General features: G+C 35.0%; 1 protein-coding gene across 1 annotated transcript in view; it reads left to right on the top strand.

Moving 5' to 3' along the window:
* TBCK (TBC1 domain containing kinase) overlaps positions 1 to 18,231 on the top strand; it is a 262,360-nt gene that overhangs the window by 104,771 nt on the left and 139,358 nt on the right. Inside the window, exons 15-19 of the mRNA XM_044681636.1 lie at positions 565 to 663; positions 3,700 to 3,762; positions 4,295 to 4,421; positions 7,259 to 7,309; positions 10,146 to 10,229. Coding sequence (XP_044537571.1) covers positions 565 to 663; positions 3,700 to 3,762; positions 4,295 to 4,421; positions 7,259 to 7,309; positions 10,146 to 10,229 — 424 coding nt within the window. The remainder of the gene's footprint in view (positions 1 to 564; positions 664 to 3,699; positions 3,763 to 4,294; positions 4,422 to 7,258; positions 7,310 to 10,145; positions 10,230 to 18,231) is intronic.

Raw genomic sequence — 18,231 nt, 5'->3', positions numbered from 1 at the left:
AGAGAGAGAGAGAGAGAGAGAGAGAGAGAGAGAGAGAGAGAGAGAGAGAGAGAGAGAGAGAGAGATTGTGTGTGTGTGTGTGTGTGTGTGTGTGTGTGTGTGTGTGTGTGTGTGTAGCAATAAGTGGAACTGAAAGGTTTTCTTCTACTTGGCAAAAACATCCTCCTGTTGTCATTTTACCATCCTAGCTCCACCTTCCTTATATTTTCCATCCACCCAAACTATCATCTAGGACTATGCACACAACTAAGTTTCCATTCAACAAATCTTTGCTAAAAACCAATTCTGTACCAAATACTGAAAATACTAAAAAATATACAGTGATATGGCAAGAGGAAGAAGAATAAGAATAGACCAGGACAGCAAAAACTTTTCTGTTCTGGTCACACATTCATTTGGCTCATAAATACCCACAGCTAAGAACAACATCAGTTGTGGCAACGTCAAACACTAAGGGATTTGTTAAAGGTTAATGTCAGCATGATTGCATATGTTTTCAGGATTGCCTTGGATGAAAGATAGAACTTGGTCATTTGAAGCCTTTTTCATGTTTTCATTCCATAGGCTTACCCATACAAAAAAAACCAAATCTGGAAAGAAGCCAGAGTTGACATTCCTCCACTCATGAGAGGTTTAACCTGGGCTGCCCTCCTGGGAGTTGAGGTAAGAATAAGCAAGAAGAAAGGCAGGTAAGTAATTGAGACTGTTCAGAAATGCCAGGAAAAGATGAAGAATAAAAAGACTGCTCATATTCTATTTCAAGGTATTAAAAGAACACTAAAATAGGAGAACAAATAGCATGTTGGCAGCCTTTTGAATTTATTTCCAACATTTCTATGAACAGTTCTCATTAGATCATATAGTTTAAATTAAGGAGAAAAAACAATTTAATAGAAACAGAACAGGATAAAAAATATGATGGAATCCTTTAGTTAGATTTACTTTGTTGTTGAATTTCTTATTCGGGCATTATGTAAACAAACAAAAGAAATCTCAGTTGCATTTTAGGATAGGCAGTGTGTTACAGGGAAAAGGTTCTGTACCAAATGAGAAATTAGGAAAACTTGGGTTCAGATCTTACATAAGTTCCATGACTAAGCCAGTTCCTTATACTCTCACATTCAGTCTCTCCTCATGGGATTGGACTCAATGGCTTCTCAGGTCCCTTCAAACTTTAAGTCTAATATTCTATGAAAGTGCTGATTTTTTAAAAAATGAAGTGTTTTAATAATTTTTTTCTCAAAAGTTTTATTTGTAGGTAGAGGCCATAGTGCTAGTCTTAAATCAAGAAGACCTAGGTTCAAATTTTACTTCAATAAGTGACACTATGGCCAAGTCACAAAATCTCTATGTGCTTCAATTAATTAACTCTCTGGGACTTAATCTATTATATTGTAAGTTATATAGCATAATCTATTATATCATATATCATCCTATCTGTATGGCGATGAGAGTTCTCATACTAGGAGTTCCCTATTGTAACAAAATCACAGATCCTTCATGATTTGGATAAACCTATATATTGTAAAACATGCAGGATTATATTAGTGTCACAATATATATACAGTCTACTTGTTCATAGATAGGTTCTCCTGTCTTTGGCTTGATCTACTCTGCCACAACTCAAGTCACACTTAGACAAGGCTGCCCTAATACATTTTCAGTGTTTCAGTGATTTAATGGTAATAATAGAGAAATGAGAGATAGCATGCATCCATTTTACTTGCAGGTCATGGAATGGGATAAGAGAAATGTTGTTGGGATCAGGAGGGTGAGAGACAGACTTACAGACAGACTCAGGGTCTTATGCCGATCGGTGACAAAGTTTAATGATTTGGGGTACATACTTACAGAGAAAATGACGTAGGCTAAGGAATTAGGTAAGCCTGTTGCAGGGACAATGGTTAGTAATGATTTACAATCTTACTACAATGACTTACACTGAAATGGTGTTTTTAATGTTAAGGGTTAGGCTACTTAAGTCATATAAAAAATGCTCTAAATCACCACTGATTAGAGAAATGAAAATTAAAACAACTCTGTAGTACCACCTTACACCTATCAGATTGGCTACTAAAGCGGAAAAGGAAAAAGACATGTCAGAGGGGATGTGGAAAAACAGGGACTGTTGGTGGAGTTGTGAACTGAGCCAGCCATTTTGGAGACCAATTTGGAATAGTACTGAAATAGCTGTAAAATCCTGCATACCTTTGTCCTAGCAATACCACTACTAGGTCTATATCCTAAAGAGATCAAAGGAAAAGGATCTATTTACACAAAAATATTTATAGCAGCTCTTTTTGTGGGGGCAACGAAATTGAGAGGATGCACATCAATTGAGGAATGGCTGAACAAGTTGTGGTATAGGATTGTGATGGAATAATCACAATGTGTGCTAGAAGTGATGAGTAGGACGGTTTCATAAAAACCTGAGGAAAGACTTCTATGAAATGATGCAAAGTGAAGTGAGCAGAACCACAACATTGTACACAGAAACAGCAATGTTGTATGATGATCAACTGTGAATGACTTAAGAATTCTAATCAATTCAGTGATCCAAGACAATTCCAACTGATTTATGTTTGAAATGTAATAGCCTCCTCCAGAGAAAGAACTGATGGAGTCTGACTGCAGATTGAAGCATATTTTTTTACTTTCTTTTTTTTCTTGTGGGGAGGGGTTTGGTACATGTTTACTTTCATAACATGGTTAATGTGGAAATATGTTTTGCATGGCTTCACATGTATAATATCTATGGTATTGCTTGCTTTCCCAAGGAGGGGGAAGGAGGAGTAGGGAGAGAATTTGGAACTCAAAAATTTTTAAATGGATATTTTAAAAAAATTACATGTAACTGAGAAATATTTTGTAAATTAAATAAAAAACATGAGGGGAAAACTTTAGGTGTTTGGAGGAGCCAAATGTAGCAAGAGACAACATGATGGGCCTAGTTGCTATCATATTTTTCTCTGAGAGCCTTCCTATCACCCTATGCTCCTGCTTCTGTTGGCCTCTTACAAGACCCATTGGTCACCATCTTCCTTGTCTGCTTTACCTCTTAGTGGGCATCACCAAGCTCCAATCTCTACAAACATGGAATATTTCATTCAACTCTGGAATCTTAGAGTCAGGAAGACCCTAAATCAATTTCCCTTTCAGATGCTTATGAGCTGTGTGACCCCAAGCAAATCATTTAACACCTCTGGGCTTCAATTTCCTCAATTGTAAAATGAGGGATTTGGACTCCTTGTCTAGGGTCTCTTCTTAATCTAAATTTATGATCCAAATATCTGGCACCCTAGTTCCTCCCCTAAATTCCTGATGTTCCCCACTACTTTAAGTATATCTGCTGTCAAAGTTAATCATTAGCATTATTTCTTGCTTGGTCAGGCAGACTCTAATATAAATATAGAGTGGGCTCTTCAGGTTATGAGAAAATTTTTAGCCTAAATTTGGGTTGAAGTCACCTATCAAGTTTAGGTCATTGTACCTGTGGGCAAAGTCTAACATGTCTGCGCTTGGATTTTATGGAGTTTGGTGGTGACTGTTTCCAAATGGGCAGGCTTCCACATGTGGGTTGTAACATGCTTTTGAGAAACCTCTTTTAAATGTTCCTAAAAAATAGCTTCCACTCATATGTTGATAACTGATTAAGTCTTTCTGGAAAATAATAGATTTTTTTTTGGTTGTTATTTTCAGGGTGCCATTCACGCCAAGTATGATGCCATTGATAAAGATACTCCAATTCCTACTGATCGACAAGTATGGTTTTCTTCTTCTTACAAGATCTGGAATATTTCTGATGTTTTTAAGTCTTAGAAATTTATAAGAAAAAAACATCATCCTTTAATAGTAGCCAGGCACAAAAAAGGCTCATGAAGCTAAGAGCTTCAGAACTGAGCCATAGAAAAATTTCCAAATTAATGAACTGGTTGTTTTTTTCCCCTAAAAGTTATATACCTTCAATATACAATGTACCTATTCTGTATAGAAAAGATCTAACTTAAAAACTATACTTTTATACATATTTTAGTACTCTTACATATTAGTATTATTGGCATAGAATTATAATTATGCATGATGCAATTATAATGTTCAAAACACAAAGTCTTTCATGTACAAGTCATTTCTTCAATGTATTTAAGTAACAGGTCCATATGTGTTCACCTTTTCTTTTTCGAAGAGATTTCAAAGGTGGTCTGCCCTGAAATACACATTCTTTCCCTTCTTTGGGGGTTTATTAAGCATCACTATGATTATCCTAATTCTACCCCAAGGTTTGACTGTTTTACAGATTGAAGTGGATATTCCACGCTGCCATCAGTATGATGAGTTGCTGTCATCTCCTGAAGGCCATGCAAAGTTTAGACGGGTATTAAAGGCCTGGGTGGTTTCCCATCCAGACCTTGTGTACTGGCAAGGTAAGAGGGTGACTCTGGTTATTTTGGCTGTTCTTGTAAAGCTTTATAGTATGTGCAAAAGATGACAGCAAGATGTGGGGAGAGAGACAATGCAGTTATTGAGCACTTGCTATGTGCCAAGCAGTTGCTATGTGCCTAGCACTGTGCTAAGTGCTGGAAACACAACTATAAGCAAAAAGAAAGTCAGTTCCTTACCTTCAAGGAGCTTACATTCTCATGGGGGAAAACAATGCAAAAAAGAGAGTTGAAGAGTAGGGAGAGAGGGGATTGAGTGGAAAGACAAGGCAGGAAAGCCCAGACATTTAGGATAGAACAAAAATGGAAGTGACCAGGTTAGTTGGATGGGGCATTTCCTCAAATGAAAATTATGGGCAGTAACTCACCAACTGGAGAAGAGGGATACTGGAGCAGAGACATTTTTTAAAAATTTAGTATATTTTTCCATAGTTACATAATTCATGTTCTTTCCCTCCCCTTCTTCCTCCCCCCCTCCTGTAGCTAATGAGCAATTCTACTGGGTCTTTCTGTGTTTCTGCTCCCACAGTTCTTTCTCTGGATGTGGATAGTGTTTTTTCTCCTAAGTTACTCAGGATTGTCCTGAATCATTGCATTGCTGCTAGTAAAGAAGTCCATTACATTTGATTCTGCCACAATGTATCCATCTCTGTGTATAAGGTTCTCCTGGTTCTGCTCCTTTCACTCTGCATCAGTTTCTGGAGGTCTTTCCAGTTCACATGGAATTCCTCCAGCTTATTATTCCTTTCAGCACAATAATATTCCATCACCATCAGATACCACAATTTGTTCAGCCATTCCCCAATCGATGGACACTCCCTCATTTTCCAATAGCAGAGGCATTTTTGCAGTGAGAAAGCTATTTGAGTGGTAGTGGAAAAGATAAGTGATTAACAATTTCAGAAATTAAAATTCTAATATATCAAAATTTATTAAAATAGCAAATCTATAATTTTTTTTTAAAAGTATGTCATAAAGGGAGCAGTGATGTGGCTCAGTGGATTGAGAGTCAGGCCTGGTAGATGGGAGGTCCTGAAATCAAATCTGGCCTCAGATACTTCCTAACTGTGTTACCTTGGGCAAATCACTTAACTCCAATTGCATAGGCCCTTATTGCTTTTCTGCTTTGAAACCAATACTTAGTATTGATTATAAGACAAAACGCAAGGATTTTTTAAAAAATAATAATTCCAGTCAGCCAATAACATTTATCAAGCACCTACAATATGCCAGGCACTTTGCTAGTTGTACCCAGTGGTAAAATGGGAGTAATAATACCTTTATTGCCTAGCTTATAGAGTTGGTATGAGACTCAATTGAGATAAATTAGTATGAAATCACTTTGCCTTCTTTAAAGCTCCATATAAATGTTAATTATTTGTGAAATTCTCTTATTGTGTCATTGTTCCAGGCATCCCTGGTTTCTGTGCTCTGTTTTTGCCACTCATATTTCTGTAGTGCCTGCCAAGAATGAAGGCCATTCACCTCTACATGTCAACCTGTTGCTGAAAACAAGTTTTCACACTTCACATCTTCGTCTTTCCCTGGGTGGCTTATGTTTCATATGTAGTTATTATTTTTCTTAATTGTATCCCTCTTGGCAAACTTTGATTCTACATTCCAGTAAAACTGTCAGTCAATCAACAAGCATTTATTAAGGTCTCACTATATGTGCCAGGCATTGTTCTTAGCACTGAGGAAATAAAGATGGGGTGCAGTGTTCCCTGAGGAGCTTACATTTGAATGGGGGAGACAGCATGCCAAAAAGTCTGCATGCAAGATATATGCATTGGGAATGAAGGGCAGTCCCAGAAGGAAGGCTGCTGAAAGGAGGCAGAGTGTAGCGGGCCAGGAGCAAGGTGATGAGGACCCGAGGTGGTATGGGACTGATGTTCCCCAAACACTGCACAAGCTGAACAAGCACAAGTTTCTTCATTTCTGCTCCTCAGAGCCTATTCTCAGCCTAGGTGTCATCTTGTACATAAGACCTTCCCTGATTCAGCCCCAAGAGTTGGTGCTCTCCCCCTCCACAAATTAGCTGATGTTTACTCATTGGTGTATACATTATATTCCTCGACAGCTTTCTTGTGTTTGTATCTCTGGTGCCCATCATAGTCCCTTGCAAACAGTGAAGCAGTACCTCTCTTAGATTTATTTCCTGAGGTTATCAGGGAAAAAGGAAAAGAGCCTGGATAGTCTAAAATATTGATTGCTATTTGTGGTGGCAAAGAACTGAAATTGAAGGAAATGGCTGAATAAGTTGGGGCATATGATTATGATAGAATACTACTGTACTGTAAGAAATGACCAACAGGGTAATTTGGGAAAAATATGGAAAGACCTAAATGAAATTATGAAGAGTGAAATGAGCTGAACCAAGAGAACATTATGTGCAGCAATAGAAATATTGCTTGAAGAATGACTTGTGTATGTCTACTTCTCAAAAAAGAACTGATCAATAGAAAGAAGACATAGTTTTATATATACATGTATCTTTTCCTTAAACAATATCTTTTCTAGTGGGGGAAGAGATAAAGGGAAGGAGTTAACTAGGCATTTTAGAAAAATTTTAATTCATTTAAATAAAATTTAATTTTAAACAAATAAGTTGCTTTTAAATAAAATTTAAAAATTTTTAATTAAAACTGAATATTCCTTCCATAGCCTTACAGGTAGAGTAAGGAATATTTCAACACTGCAACTGTCAACTAATGTACATTTCTGCTTGAGTCGTACTAGAGATGCTTTTTCTCTAGAGTAAGTAATTATACTCTCCTGTAATTCCACCAAACTGAATTTCTGAGTGTTCTTTTCTCCCTTAGGCCTTGATTCTCTCTGTGCTCCTTTCCTGTATTTAAACTTCAATAATGAAGGTAAGTATCTTTATGTTTTGAATAATGTATTTATATTTTTTAATACATCTTTGTTGAATTTCTAGTGTGTAAGTCTTTGCCAGGTAGAAAGTTGCTATTAAAATAGTGTTCCTCTAAAATATTTTAGTGTCTTGTGGAATTACTGTACTTTCCTAAGGTCCATAGTTATTGAATAGTAAGTTATAAAGATTTGTGGGAGAATATAACTATTTTTCTAAACATTGCAGTATACTAGGTTATAAATGGGCCAGTTTTATGGGAACCTGTGTGCAGAACCTAATTTTCAGTGTGTGGGAAAAAAATAACTTCCTATTGAGGTAGCCCATTTCAATTAAAAATGTAGGGAAGTTTACTGTTACATCAATCAGAAATAAACTTCTGCTCTTAAATCTCTTTTTTCACCATAGGCCTAGAGTTCCTAGTTCTTTCAACTAATCCTCATAGGACATGATCTTGAGAACATTTACCATGTTGGTGGCTCTTCTCAAGATGCTATCCAGATTATCAATAAATCAATAAAAATTTGATACATTAGATTTACATTCAGTGCCATAAATATGGTCCAACTAGAACAAAGTACAGTACAGTTATGATCACCTCATTAGTCTTTCACAGTCTGCCTCTTTTTCTCAGCTGTGTTTTTTTGTCTTACAGTATCTCACTATTGACTCATATCAAACTTGAAAGCTATTAAAAACTCAAGTTGGTTTTTTTTTCAGATGAACTTCTTTCTAGGTAATTTTGTTCTTATGAAATAGATTTTTCCAACCCAAGCGTACATCATTAATGTTTAGCCCTCTTAAATTTCAAACTATTAAAGTCAGCAGAACATTCTAGCTGGTTGAGGATTTTTTTATTCCAAACTTTGTCATCCAATGTGTTTGCTATCTTTCTCACCATTATTTCATATCCACATTTGAAAGGTATTTAACCTTGGACTTTTTCCAAGTCATTGGAAAAAGGTTAAATGACCCTGGGGCCACTTCACCGGAAACCTTCCAAGTTGATAGAACCATTAATAACTACTCTTTGAGTTCAATTACTTAACAAGTTCTTAATCTGCCTTATCTTCTATCTTTTTCCAAAGAACATGAAAAGTTTTTATCAATATTTCCTTAAATAAATGTAGACTATATCAGCAACACCCTTTGATTTAGACCTGTCTTCTTGTCAAAAAATCACAAGAAGTTTCTTCTTAAATGACTTGTCCTTGAGGAAGTCAGGCTGGTTCTTTGTGATCATTGCTTCTTTTTCTATATGTTCACTGACCATTTTTTTCAATCTAAGGTTCTTAGTCCAGGATACATAATTTTAGAATTTTAATACCTATTTCAATATAATTTATTTCTTTGTAATCATATATATTCTTTATATGAATTTAATAACATTCTGAGAAAAGGTCCATAAAATTCACTAGATTTCCAAAGGGATCTGTGATTCTTTCAAAAAGAAAGAATAAGAACCCTCATTTTCAAGAATACATTTTAGAATTTTTCCAGGAAACAAAGTTAAACTTATTGGCCTATAGTTTGAAGCATCCACTCACTCTCTCTCTCTCTCTCTCTCTCTCTCTCTCTCTAATTTGGGAAATTTTACTTTTCACCATACCTTATGTACTCTCTGTCCCAATGCTAAAAATGAAACTTTCCCTCCTTTCAAGGTTTCCATCATTTCCACTCAAGTTAGTGAAAGTTAAATCTTTTTTTATATATAGTTCTCCCAAAGGGAATTTAATTCTATTAAAAAAAGTATTTATTAAAGACCCATTATATGTCACAGGCACTGCTTTTGCAAAGACAAAAAACAAGCTATCAAAGACCATGCATTTTATTAGGGTAAGACTTTCTATCTACCTATATCTATTTAGTCATCTATCTGAAAGTTAAATCTTGAATAAAAGTTTACTGTGCTAGTATCTATGCTAGTATAAAGTAAGTCTAAAAATGCTTCATTTATCTTAAGACAGTGAGTTTGAATAGTTTAATAATAAAACCCTCCATCACTACTCTAGAAATGCTTCTCTGTGCCAGACTTATAATCTGTTTCCCAAATTCCTCATCAATATTACTTTGTTCTAAACCTATGATCAATGGATCATAATCTGTAGCTTTGTAGGTGGGAGGGCACTCTGAAGATGGGATTTCATCTGTTACCAATCTTCTGAAAGCCTTCTTCCTTGAAATACTCTCCTTAAAGAGTGACTTGACACCCATATAATTTCCCTAGTTTTAGAAGGAAGCCTTTCAGCTCTAACCTGGGAATCCATGTTCCTACAGTATGGAATGATGCTCAGGGTGGCACCATGGTAGTATTTCCTTGTGCCTCGAGTTTTTCTTCTGTTTTGTTTAGTTGCAACAGCTTCTTAAGAGTCATCATCTGTTTACATACCTGGAAGATTTTCATGTGTTGACCTTTAAAGTGTTACCCAGTTCCCCTTATTTACCTTTCCAGGTACCATTGCAGAGATGCATTTTTGTTTTGATTTGGATTTGTGTGTTTGTTTTTGCCACAGAAACTCCTTCAGTACTTCTAACTAGTATTCCTAGATTACACATTTGTAGAATACCATCCATAATGCTGTAGTATGTGCTGTGCCTTGGAGTTCATAAAGTTCATTGATAATGATCATCTATTGCTTTAAGGATTTCTTCCAGTTGAAAGCATTTTATTGTTAGTTAAAAATAACACTGTAGATAATGGTGATTTTAGTCATCTGAAACTTGAAAGGATCAAGTGTAATTATCTTTTTTGTTGATAAGTCTTTGCAGTTTTCATAATATTGGTTTTAGATCCCTTTGTCTAATTTGTTACATGCCTTTTCCCAATTCTCTTTTAGCTCTTGCTTATGCTTGTATGTCAGCCTTTATTCCAAAATACCTGTATAACTTCTTTTTGAAAGACAACTCACATGTCATACAAGGTAAGTATTATTTATAGGTAAATAATAATAATAATAATAGCTAGCCTCTAATTTTGGCTTTTAAGTTTTCAAAATATCTTTTATGTATTATATATTTTATATATATTTATTTTTTTGCTGGAGAAGGAAATTGCAAATCATTCCAGAATCTGCTAAGAAAACCCCAAATGGAATCAGGAAGAGAAATATATAAATAAATATATTTATGCGTTTATATATATACATCTATATATTCTGTTGTGTTATATTACATTTTATCATATTACATATTAATTATTTCATTTGGACATAACAATAGTCTCAGAGCATTTATTTAGTATCTATTGTGGGCCAAATATCTGGGAGCACAAGGCAAAACAAAAACAACTCCTGTCCTGAAGGAACTGACATTTAGATGAAGGAGACAGCATGAGTATATAGTACTCTGTATAGAATATCAACCACAGTCATTTAAATATACAAAATGAATACGAAGTCTTGTGAGGAGGGTGGGCACTGGTCAGTCAGGCGCTTCCAAAAAGGCCTCCTTTAGAAGGAGGGATTGAGTCTTGATAGATATCTAGTTTGGAGGAATGAAGGTGGAAGATGGAGCTTTGTGTATTAGGAACAAAAAATATGCCAGTGGCTAAGGTTGCAGAGGGAAGAAGGAAAGGGAAGGGAAGGGAAGGGAAAGGAAGGGAAGGAGAGGGAGGGAGGAGGATTAAGTTCTTGCTCTGTGTCATGAATTGTGCTAAGCACTTAGCTTCGAATAGGCCCAAATTTGTACAACATTTTGACATGTACAACAATACTTTTCTTACATCATCTCGTTGGTGCTCATAGCCACTCTGAGGCACACTGTGCAGTTTTATCATCCTCATTATGAAGATGAAAAAAAAACGAGTCCTGTAGGTGGTATTACTTATCCATGCTGATATAACTATTAGGTTTCACAAGCAGAATTCAAATCCAGGTCTCTGATAAATAGAAATGGATTTAAAACTTACACTCTTTTTAGGGGTTTCAAACTACTATATGGTTTGGACATTGTTAATTATCATATGAATTCAGCTTAGTTATGATGAAGTCCCCTTAGCCTTGATATTTAAAGTGTGTGGACTATTAAAATCTCACTGTGCCTAACATTTCTAGACTTCAAAAACAGATTTGACTCATTAGAACAAACTGCTTTCTTAAAAGCCCTCTTCATACAAGTTGCTTCCTGAGCATATGTTAAAATTATACAAGATTATACAACATAGGAAATCAAGGAGATAATTGTTGAATTCAATGGTCTCCTAAGTATCAAAATCAAGTGAAGTTTAAAACAAACACACACACACACACATTTACACACCTTATAAAGGAGGATGCTCTAGCTGAAGAGGTTTTCCCAAATGATGTTGGTGTTCTTCAGATGCACCTCTTTGCAAATGGTATTGCTCTGATTACTTTAAGACTTAAAACATTACCAACCTTTCACAATGTACTACATGGAAATTCAAAAGAGATCAGACTGACCAACTAAATTAGGAAAACCAAAGTGGATGAACAAAGTGTTTTGTTAAATTGGTAAACCATTCTATTAATTAAGTTTTGGAATTTTAAAATTATTATTCCAAATGTTTAAAAATCCAAACAAAACAGTATTTCCATATATAATGAAAAAGAAGATTTTACACAAATAAAATCACAAATCTCCTACATGTATAACTTGCTTTTCTTCAGAGCTGCATAATAGATTCCATTCACTACTGTCCTAATTCCTCCCCATCCTCCCTGCATCACATAAGATATCATCAAACAGGCTAACATGTTCATATAAATTAAGTCTTTCGTGTTTTATTTTTCTGTTCACTTTCTGGAGGTAATATTCTCTGTTTAATCTTCTAATGTTAGTCCTCTGTGGCTGTGTATAATGTTCTCCTGGTTCTACTCATTTCACTGTTCATTATCTCATATAGTTCTTCCCAGATTTTTAAAAAATGACTTTGTTCATCATTCTATTAATTTATTTTTGCATGAATCTTGAAGAAGAGACACTATATTTGGCTTATGAGTAGGCCCAAAATTGAACAAGAGGAGTCATATTTGAGAAATTGTACAACATCTTCATTAACTACTTGATGCCCCAGAAGACCTAATATTTAACACTAGTTTTTTTCTCCAAGATTGACATGCATCTCGTGATGGATGCAAGATAAAAGATATCATTGAAGACATCAAACATACCCCATAACACAGGGGTCGGCAACATATGGCTCTTGAGCCATATCTGGCTCTTTTGAGGGCCAGATATAGCTCTTTCTGCAGGAGCCATAAAGTCTATTTTTTTTTCAGGCGCTGTTACAGGAGCGCACTGTATGGCTCTCACGAAAATGTGGCGTTTATGGCTCTCACTGCCAAAAACGTTGCCGACCCCTGCCATAACACCTTGGGCAAGACTTCTCTTGGTGTCAGTTTCTCACCTGTAAAATTAGAGCGTTGTCCCTATCTACTTTAAATCTATAATCCTCTGATGCTTTGTAGGTTAATTAAGTGATGAAAGTTAGGAGGAATATCTGTGTTCAACCTGAGTTGAACCAGAGGACTAGAGGAAGGTGAATTGAATAGCTCGTCAATAGAAGATTTATAGAAAAACATAAATAAGAATCATACAGGATGAGAATATATTAAACAGACTGAGATTTCACCAATGGGAAAAGAACCTGCTTCAGCAAAATCATGAATTTATCAAAATATCTTTGCTTTCAGTATCATTTACATGATAGTGAGAAAATAGTTAAATATTTCTCCAAGGAGAACTTAGGTGGCTCAGTGCATAGAGAGCCAAGTCTGGAAATGGGAGGAACTGGGTTCAGATCTGACCTCAGTTAGTCTTTTCATAGCTAGGTAACCCTGGGCAAGTCACTTAATTCCAATTGCCTAAACCCTTGCCTCTGTTCTTCTTTGGAACTGATAATTAGTATTGATTCTAAGACAGAAGGTAAAGGTTTCAAACAAATATTTCTCCACCTTGAATTTAACCAGTGAGTTAAGTTTGTAATTAGGGGAGACATCAATTTTCTACATTAAGGTGACTTTGGTAGAATCTCAGAGGCTGAAGAACACTTTCAATTTCAAAGGATAGCTGAATGAGTTGTTTCATAGTGCTGAAATCTATGTACTATTTATTGTTCTTAGCCACAGTTTGAATTATAGAGCTGAGGGTATGTTAGTAAGTTTGCTAATAACACTTTGTTGAGTGGAGTTGAAAACATTAAAATGTAAATGATTCTAGGGATGTAAGCTAGTAACTAGGACCTAATACCAAACTTTAAAGGTATAAGATGGAGAATACTTGGGTGAGCCTTTTTTTAACAAAAAGGAGATGAAATTGTAGGCCAGAAATGATCCTTTTCCAAATTTGGCATTCATCAGTAACTCTTTAAAGACCTAAATCCAGCTGAAGATTATATCAAATGATGAAAATTGGACTTTGGAGGAAAAATTACAGACTTAGGAAAGAAACTCCACTAGATAATCGGGGTCCTTGTTTGTTCTAGGATTCTTATTCCTTGCTGGGTCTGTTTTCCCCATCTGTTTTTTTCCCCTCCGTGTTGAGTACAAACAAGGATATAATATAACTGGAAACACTCACTGCCACTCAAATTGGTCACAAGTCCAAGAGAAATCTGAGTTTATAGCATATCACCCTGTGGTATGACATAATTAATAAGCTCTGGCAGTCCCTTTATGCCATAAGCTATTTTAAAAATAACTTCTAAAAGCATTTGTATTTCAAAACACATTGCAAAGATTTTGAAGGAAGATTATATTTTTCCAGTAATTTTTTCTATTTCAAATGAATGATTTCCTCTATGGGAATTAGTATAAGGTCTACCAAGCATGCAAATGAAAATGTTTACATTTTTGAAAATGGACTTTTATCATCAGTCGAATAGTGGAATAATAATTAATAAGTACATTTTAAAAAAGCATTATGCAAATAGAAATAATATTCATTATCCTTAACTTAAGAAAAGTAATATCTTGAGTTAAAGTATCTGAAAAATTGTAAAACAATCTATAATGAAGAAATTTTCCTGGTAAAGCCAAAGGGACTTTAATACCAAATGTATCTTAGATTAACAATTCAATTGATTGTGTCTTTTTTTATATCTATTTTAGAGTCATAGCTTCTTGATGATCAGTTATGGTTTATTTATTAAGTTACTGGATAAACATAAAATTCTTTTATTTTGACTAATTTGGATTGACAAAAGATGATATACTTTTCCCAAGAAGTGAAAAGTTGCTTTAAGAAAAAAATTTGAGGAGCAGCTAAGTGGCTCAAGACCTCCAGGCTCGGATAGACCTGAATTCAATTCTGACTTCAGTTTTAGCCATGACAAGTCACTTGATACAAGCCACCATTTCCTAGCCTTTATCACTCTTCTACCTTGGAACATTCAATACTTAATATTAATTCTAAGATGGATGGTAAAGGTTTAAAAAAAAAAAGAAGACAATAGAGGTTCATGTTCTGCATTTGACACATATTGGCTGTCTTACAAAGGACAAATCTCTTAACCTCTTTGCTCACAGACTTCTATTTAAGACAATAAGCTAAATTTATGCATTGTAAAAATTTCTACATTGGGAATATCCTTTCACACAAATGATATCACAGGTATAGACTGTGCCTTCCACTTTTACACACACACACACACACACACACACACACACACACACACACACACAAAATCTAACAATCGATGATTTTAACAGTTGTTGATGACATAAATTTCCCCTGCACAATTTTTCTTATATTTTGGAAAAATCAACTGTGACAGAAACTGATAAGATTAAATTTGGAGCTAAATTGTAGTTGCTTATGAATTTAATTTTTTAACTTACTTTGGAAAAATGACTAATTAATTTTTACTAGCAACTTAAATGGATACATAAAACTCATTATTTCATTTGCACAATAATGGTATCATAAAAAGTTTCATTTTAAAGTTTACCGTGAAAAAATAATGTTTAAGTACTCATGAATGATTCTGAATTGTTATATGTACTTTATCACAAATAGTCATCTGTGTGATGAAGAAAAGCAGGTGTCCTCAAGCTTACCCTCAGTTTTTAGATACGCTATAGCAAAGGATATATTTAGGAAGGTGATAATTTTTAGACCTCAATTAGGATTCATCTATCTTGTTCCTATCATCATCAAATAATAGATATTAAAAACTCACCCACACAGCCCTGATTAAAGTAGCAGGATTACGTGAGATAATGCTGCCCTCTAGTTTAGATTCTTAAGCAGATTGGAAAAGTTTTTTGATGAAGTTTCCAGAAACATTGCAAACTAACTACATACCCAGTAGGATATGGCCTCTTGAAGCCCAGAGGCCATTCATATATTAAAGATAGGAACCAATTTGTGGATCAGACCCATATGATGCTGGCATCCTTTTTATTAAAAGAAAGTACAACCCAGGAAAAGTATCTTGAAGTCATTGTGAATGGAAAATAAGTGGCAGGATCCAAATGATGATAAACTGTGCCTGGGCAGGTTAAAGAAATATAGATGGAGGTCTGAAGTGATTCTGGTCTGAAAACCAATTATTCATCCCAGGTAAAGGGAAAAAGAATAATCATCGGGTATTAAATTTAGAACTGGAAACAACCCTGGAGGCCATCTAATTCAACTCCCTTTTGGAAATAAGAAAACCAAAAACTTAGAAGGTCAGTATCTTTCCTAAGAAAGAAGAACTTGGATTTGGTACTAAGTTCTTTGATTTCATAACCAGCACACTTCCTATAACCCCATGTTACATTGTTCTGCAAAATTCTTCCCAAATGATTCCCAGATCAAAAGAATTAGAAGCAAAATAAAAGGCTGCCATCATACAAAATCTTGGTATCTCCTCAGGTTGTCTGTGTCATTGTAAATGTCATCCTGGGTGCCACACCAGAACAAAAGCTTAATGAAGTGAATGAAGGAGAAAAATATATATTTTTTTAGTATGTACAATTTTTGGTCTCCATCAGCTATATATTTCTGTATGAGTTTTCTAGAAATTCCTGTTTCAATCATAGCTCCAAATAGTGCTAGAAAGGACATTATAGATAATCTTACTCTTTCATTTTACAGATTAGAGATATAAAAGCCCTCCAAAATGTCTCTTAAACCCTGCAAAATTTTTTGCAGCCAATGTCCAAATATTCAGGATAAAAATGAGACCTTGTTCTACAATTGCTTGTCATATAGTAAAGAAGTATTTGTTTGAGGATAGTGATTATATATTCCCTTTAAGGCCTACAACCTTAACATACATGAGGATGGTGGTAAGGAAAATGAGGATCAAAGGATTTATTTTTCAAAAAAATAGGCAATTATCAAAAAATTACAGTACCTACCCCCTGAGTAGGGTGGCTAAGGAAATCTTTCCTAAGAAATAGAAAGCTTTAGCCTCTCTGGAAATAACAAAAAAAAAAAAAAAGGAGTTGAATATAGGTCATTGCAGATCTCTCATAACACCCAGAATTGCTAGGGTTACTTGAAAAATGGTATGGATTGGAAAAAACTCAGAGAAGTCGCTCTAAAGAATCCATCTTCACCTTTAAAACTCTAACCTTTTACCCCCTCACATATGTAGAGGCTGACAGAGATCTCCTGAGTCTTTCTCTAGTTATCCAAAAAGAACCAGCTGGCAGGATTTCTAATGGGAAGTGATTTAATTTGGGTTCATCTGCAGGGCAATCACTTTGGCCCCCTTTTACAGTGTTATGAGTCACAAATGTCTCATAATGGCTTGGTTTTTGGCAAACACTTAATTGACAAGGGATTTGTGAATATATGCGTATATATCTGTACTTCTCCTCTCCCGAACAAGTTCGCAATTTAATGGAAAATAACAAATAGTCATACAGCTGAGAAATTCACATTTTGATCTGTGAGAGTAAAGGAAATAGTCTGCCTTAAATATATTACTTCATGCTTTCATCTCATCCCCACGCCCATCTTAAATAGTGATAGTTGAAAGTTTGATCAGAAAGGAAAAAATAAGGCTGACCATGTGGGTTTTCCTGAAATCTTTAGTTCTACATCTGTTATATGAAATTGTATGTTGGAATAAACAGATGGCTTCTCTTTAAACAACTGCATACACACACATACACTCAAATGTAATGCCAATGTGAAAATCCTTACATTACAGTCCCTTCTGATTTCCTTTTTTTAAAAGATGTAAAAGATAAAGAAGGAATAGTTTTAAATGACAGGCAGGATTTCCATTCTTGGAAGGATTAAAAGGAATAATACTGTTTTCTTTTGGCACATAAAAGATTGAAAAGATATGAGAGGAGTATTGAATAATGCTCTTGGTTTTAATCTTGTTCCTCATTACAAGGAACTAGGTGAAATTAAAATGCAAAAGAATTCAGGGTGATTAGTAGAAATAGTTTTGATTTCATACAGTCAATAACCTGGAACTTCTTCTAAAACATACTGCTAAAATTAAAAAAAAAAGGGGGGGGAATAATAATAGCACCTATCTCCCAAGGTTGTTTTGAGGATCAAATGAGATCACGTTTGTAAAGCTCTTTGCCAACTTGGAAGCACTCTATGAATGATTGTTATTTAGGGCACTAGATACCTCCTGTGGCTAGTACAAACCCTCCTGAGGCTCTTATTTAATAGCATCTCAGAGTTCCATTGAATGGTGAGTATTCTAAGGTCAGAGAGGCATGAGATTCAGGGAGAGAAAGGTTTCACCTCTCTGTGGGAAGAAAAATATGTAAAAGTTCTTTAATACCTTTCTGGAGCAGCCTTAATATGATAGGATGCATTGACTCTAATTACATCATTACAATTTTACAATTTTTTAAAGAAATCTTTGCAAAGTACAAGACTAGAATCCATCTTGTTTCAGAGCCCATCCTAAGCAACTAAAGTTTATACTAAAAATGTTTTAAAATAAAGTGTATTCTAGCCTTATTTTCTTATATGAAGAAAGATGGAAAACCAATTAAA

Source organism: Gracilinanus agilis, chromosome 6 (genome assembly GCF_016433145.1).
Source record: "Gracilinanus agilis isolate LMUSP501 chromosome 6, AgileGrace, whole genome shotgun sequence".
In the NCBI taxonomy this organism is placed as follows: domain Eukaryota; kingdom Metazoa; phylum Chordata; class Mammalia; order Didelphimorphia; family Didelphidae; genus Gracilinanus; species Gracilinanus agilis.
The sequence above is the reverse complement of the archived record's forward strand: the minus strand, read 5'-3'. Positions and strand labels throughout refer to the sequence as shown.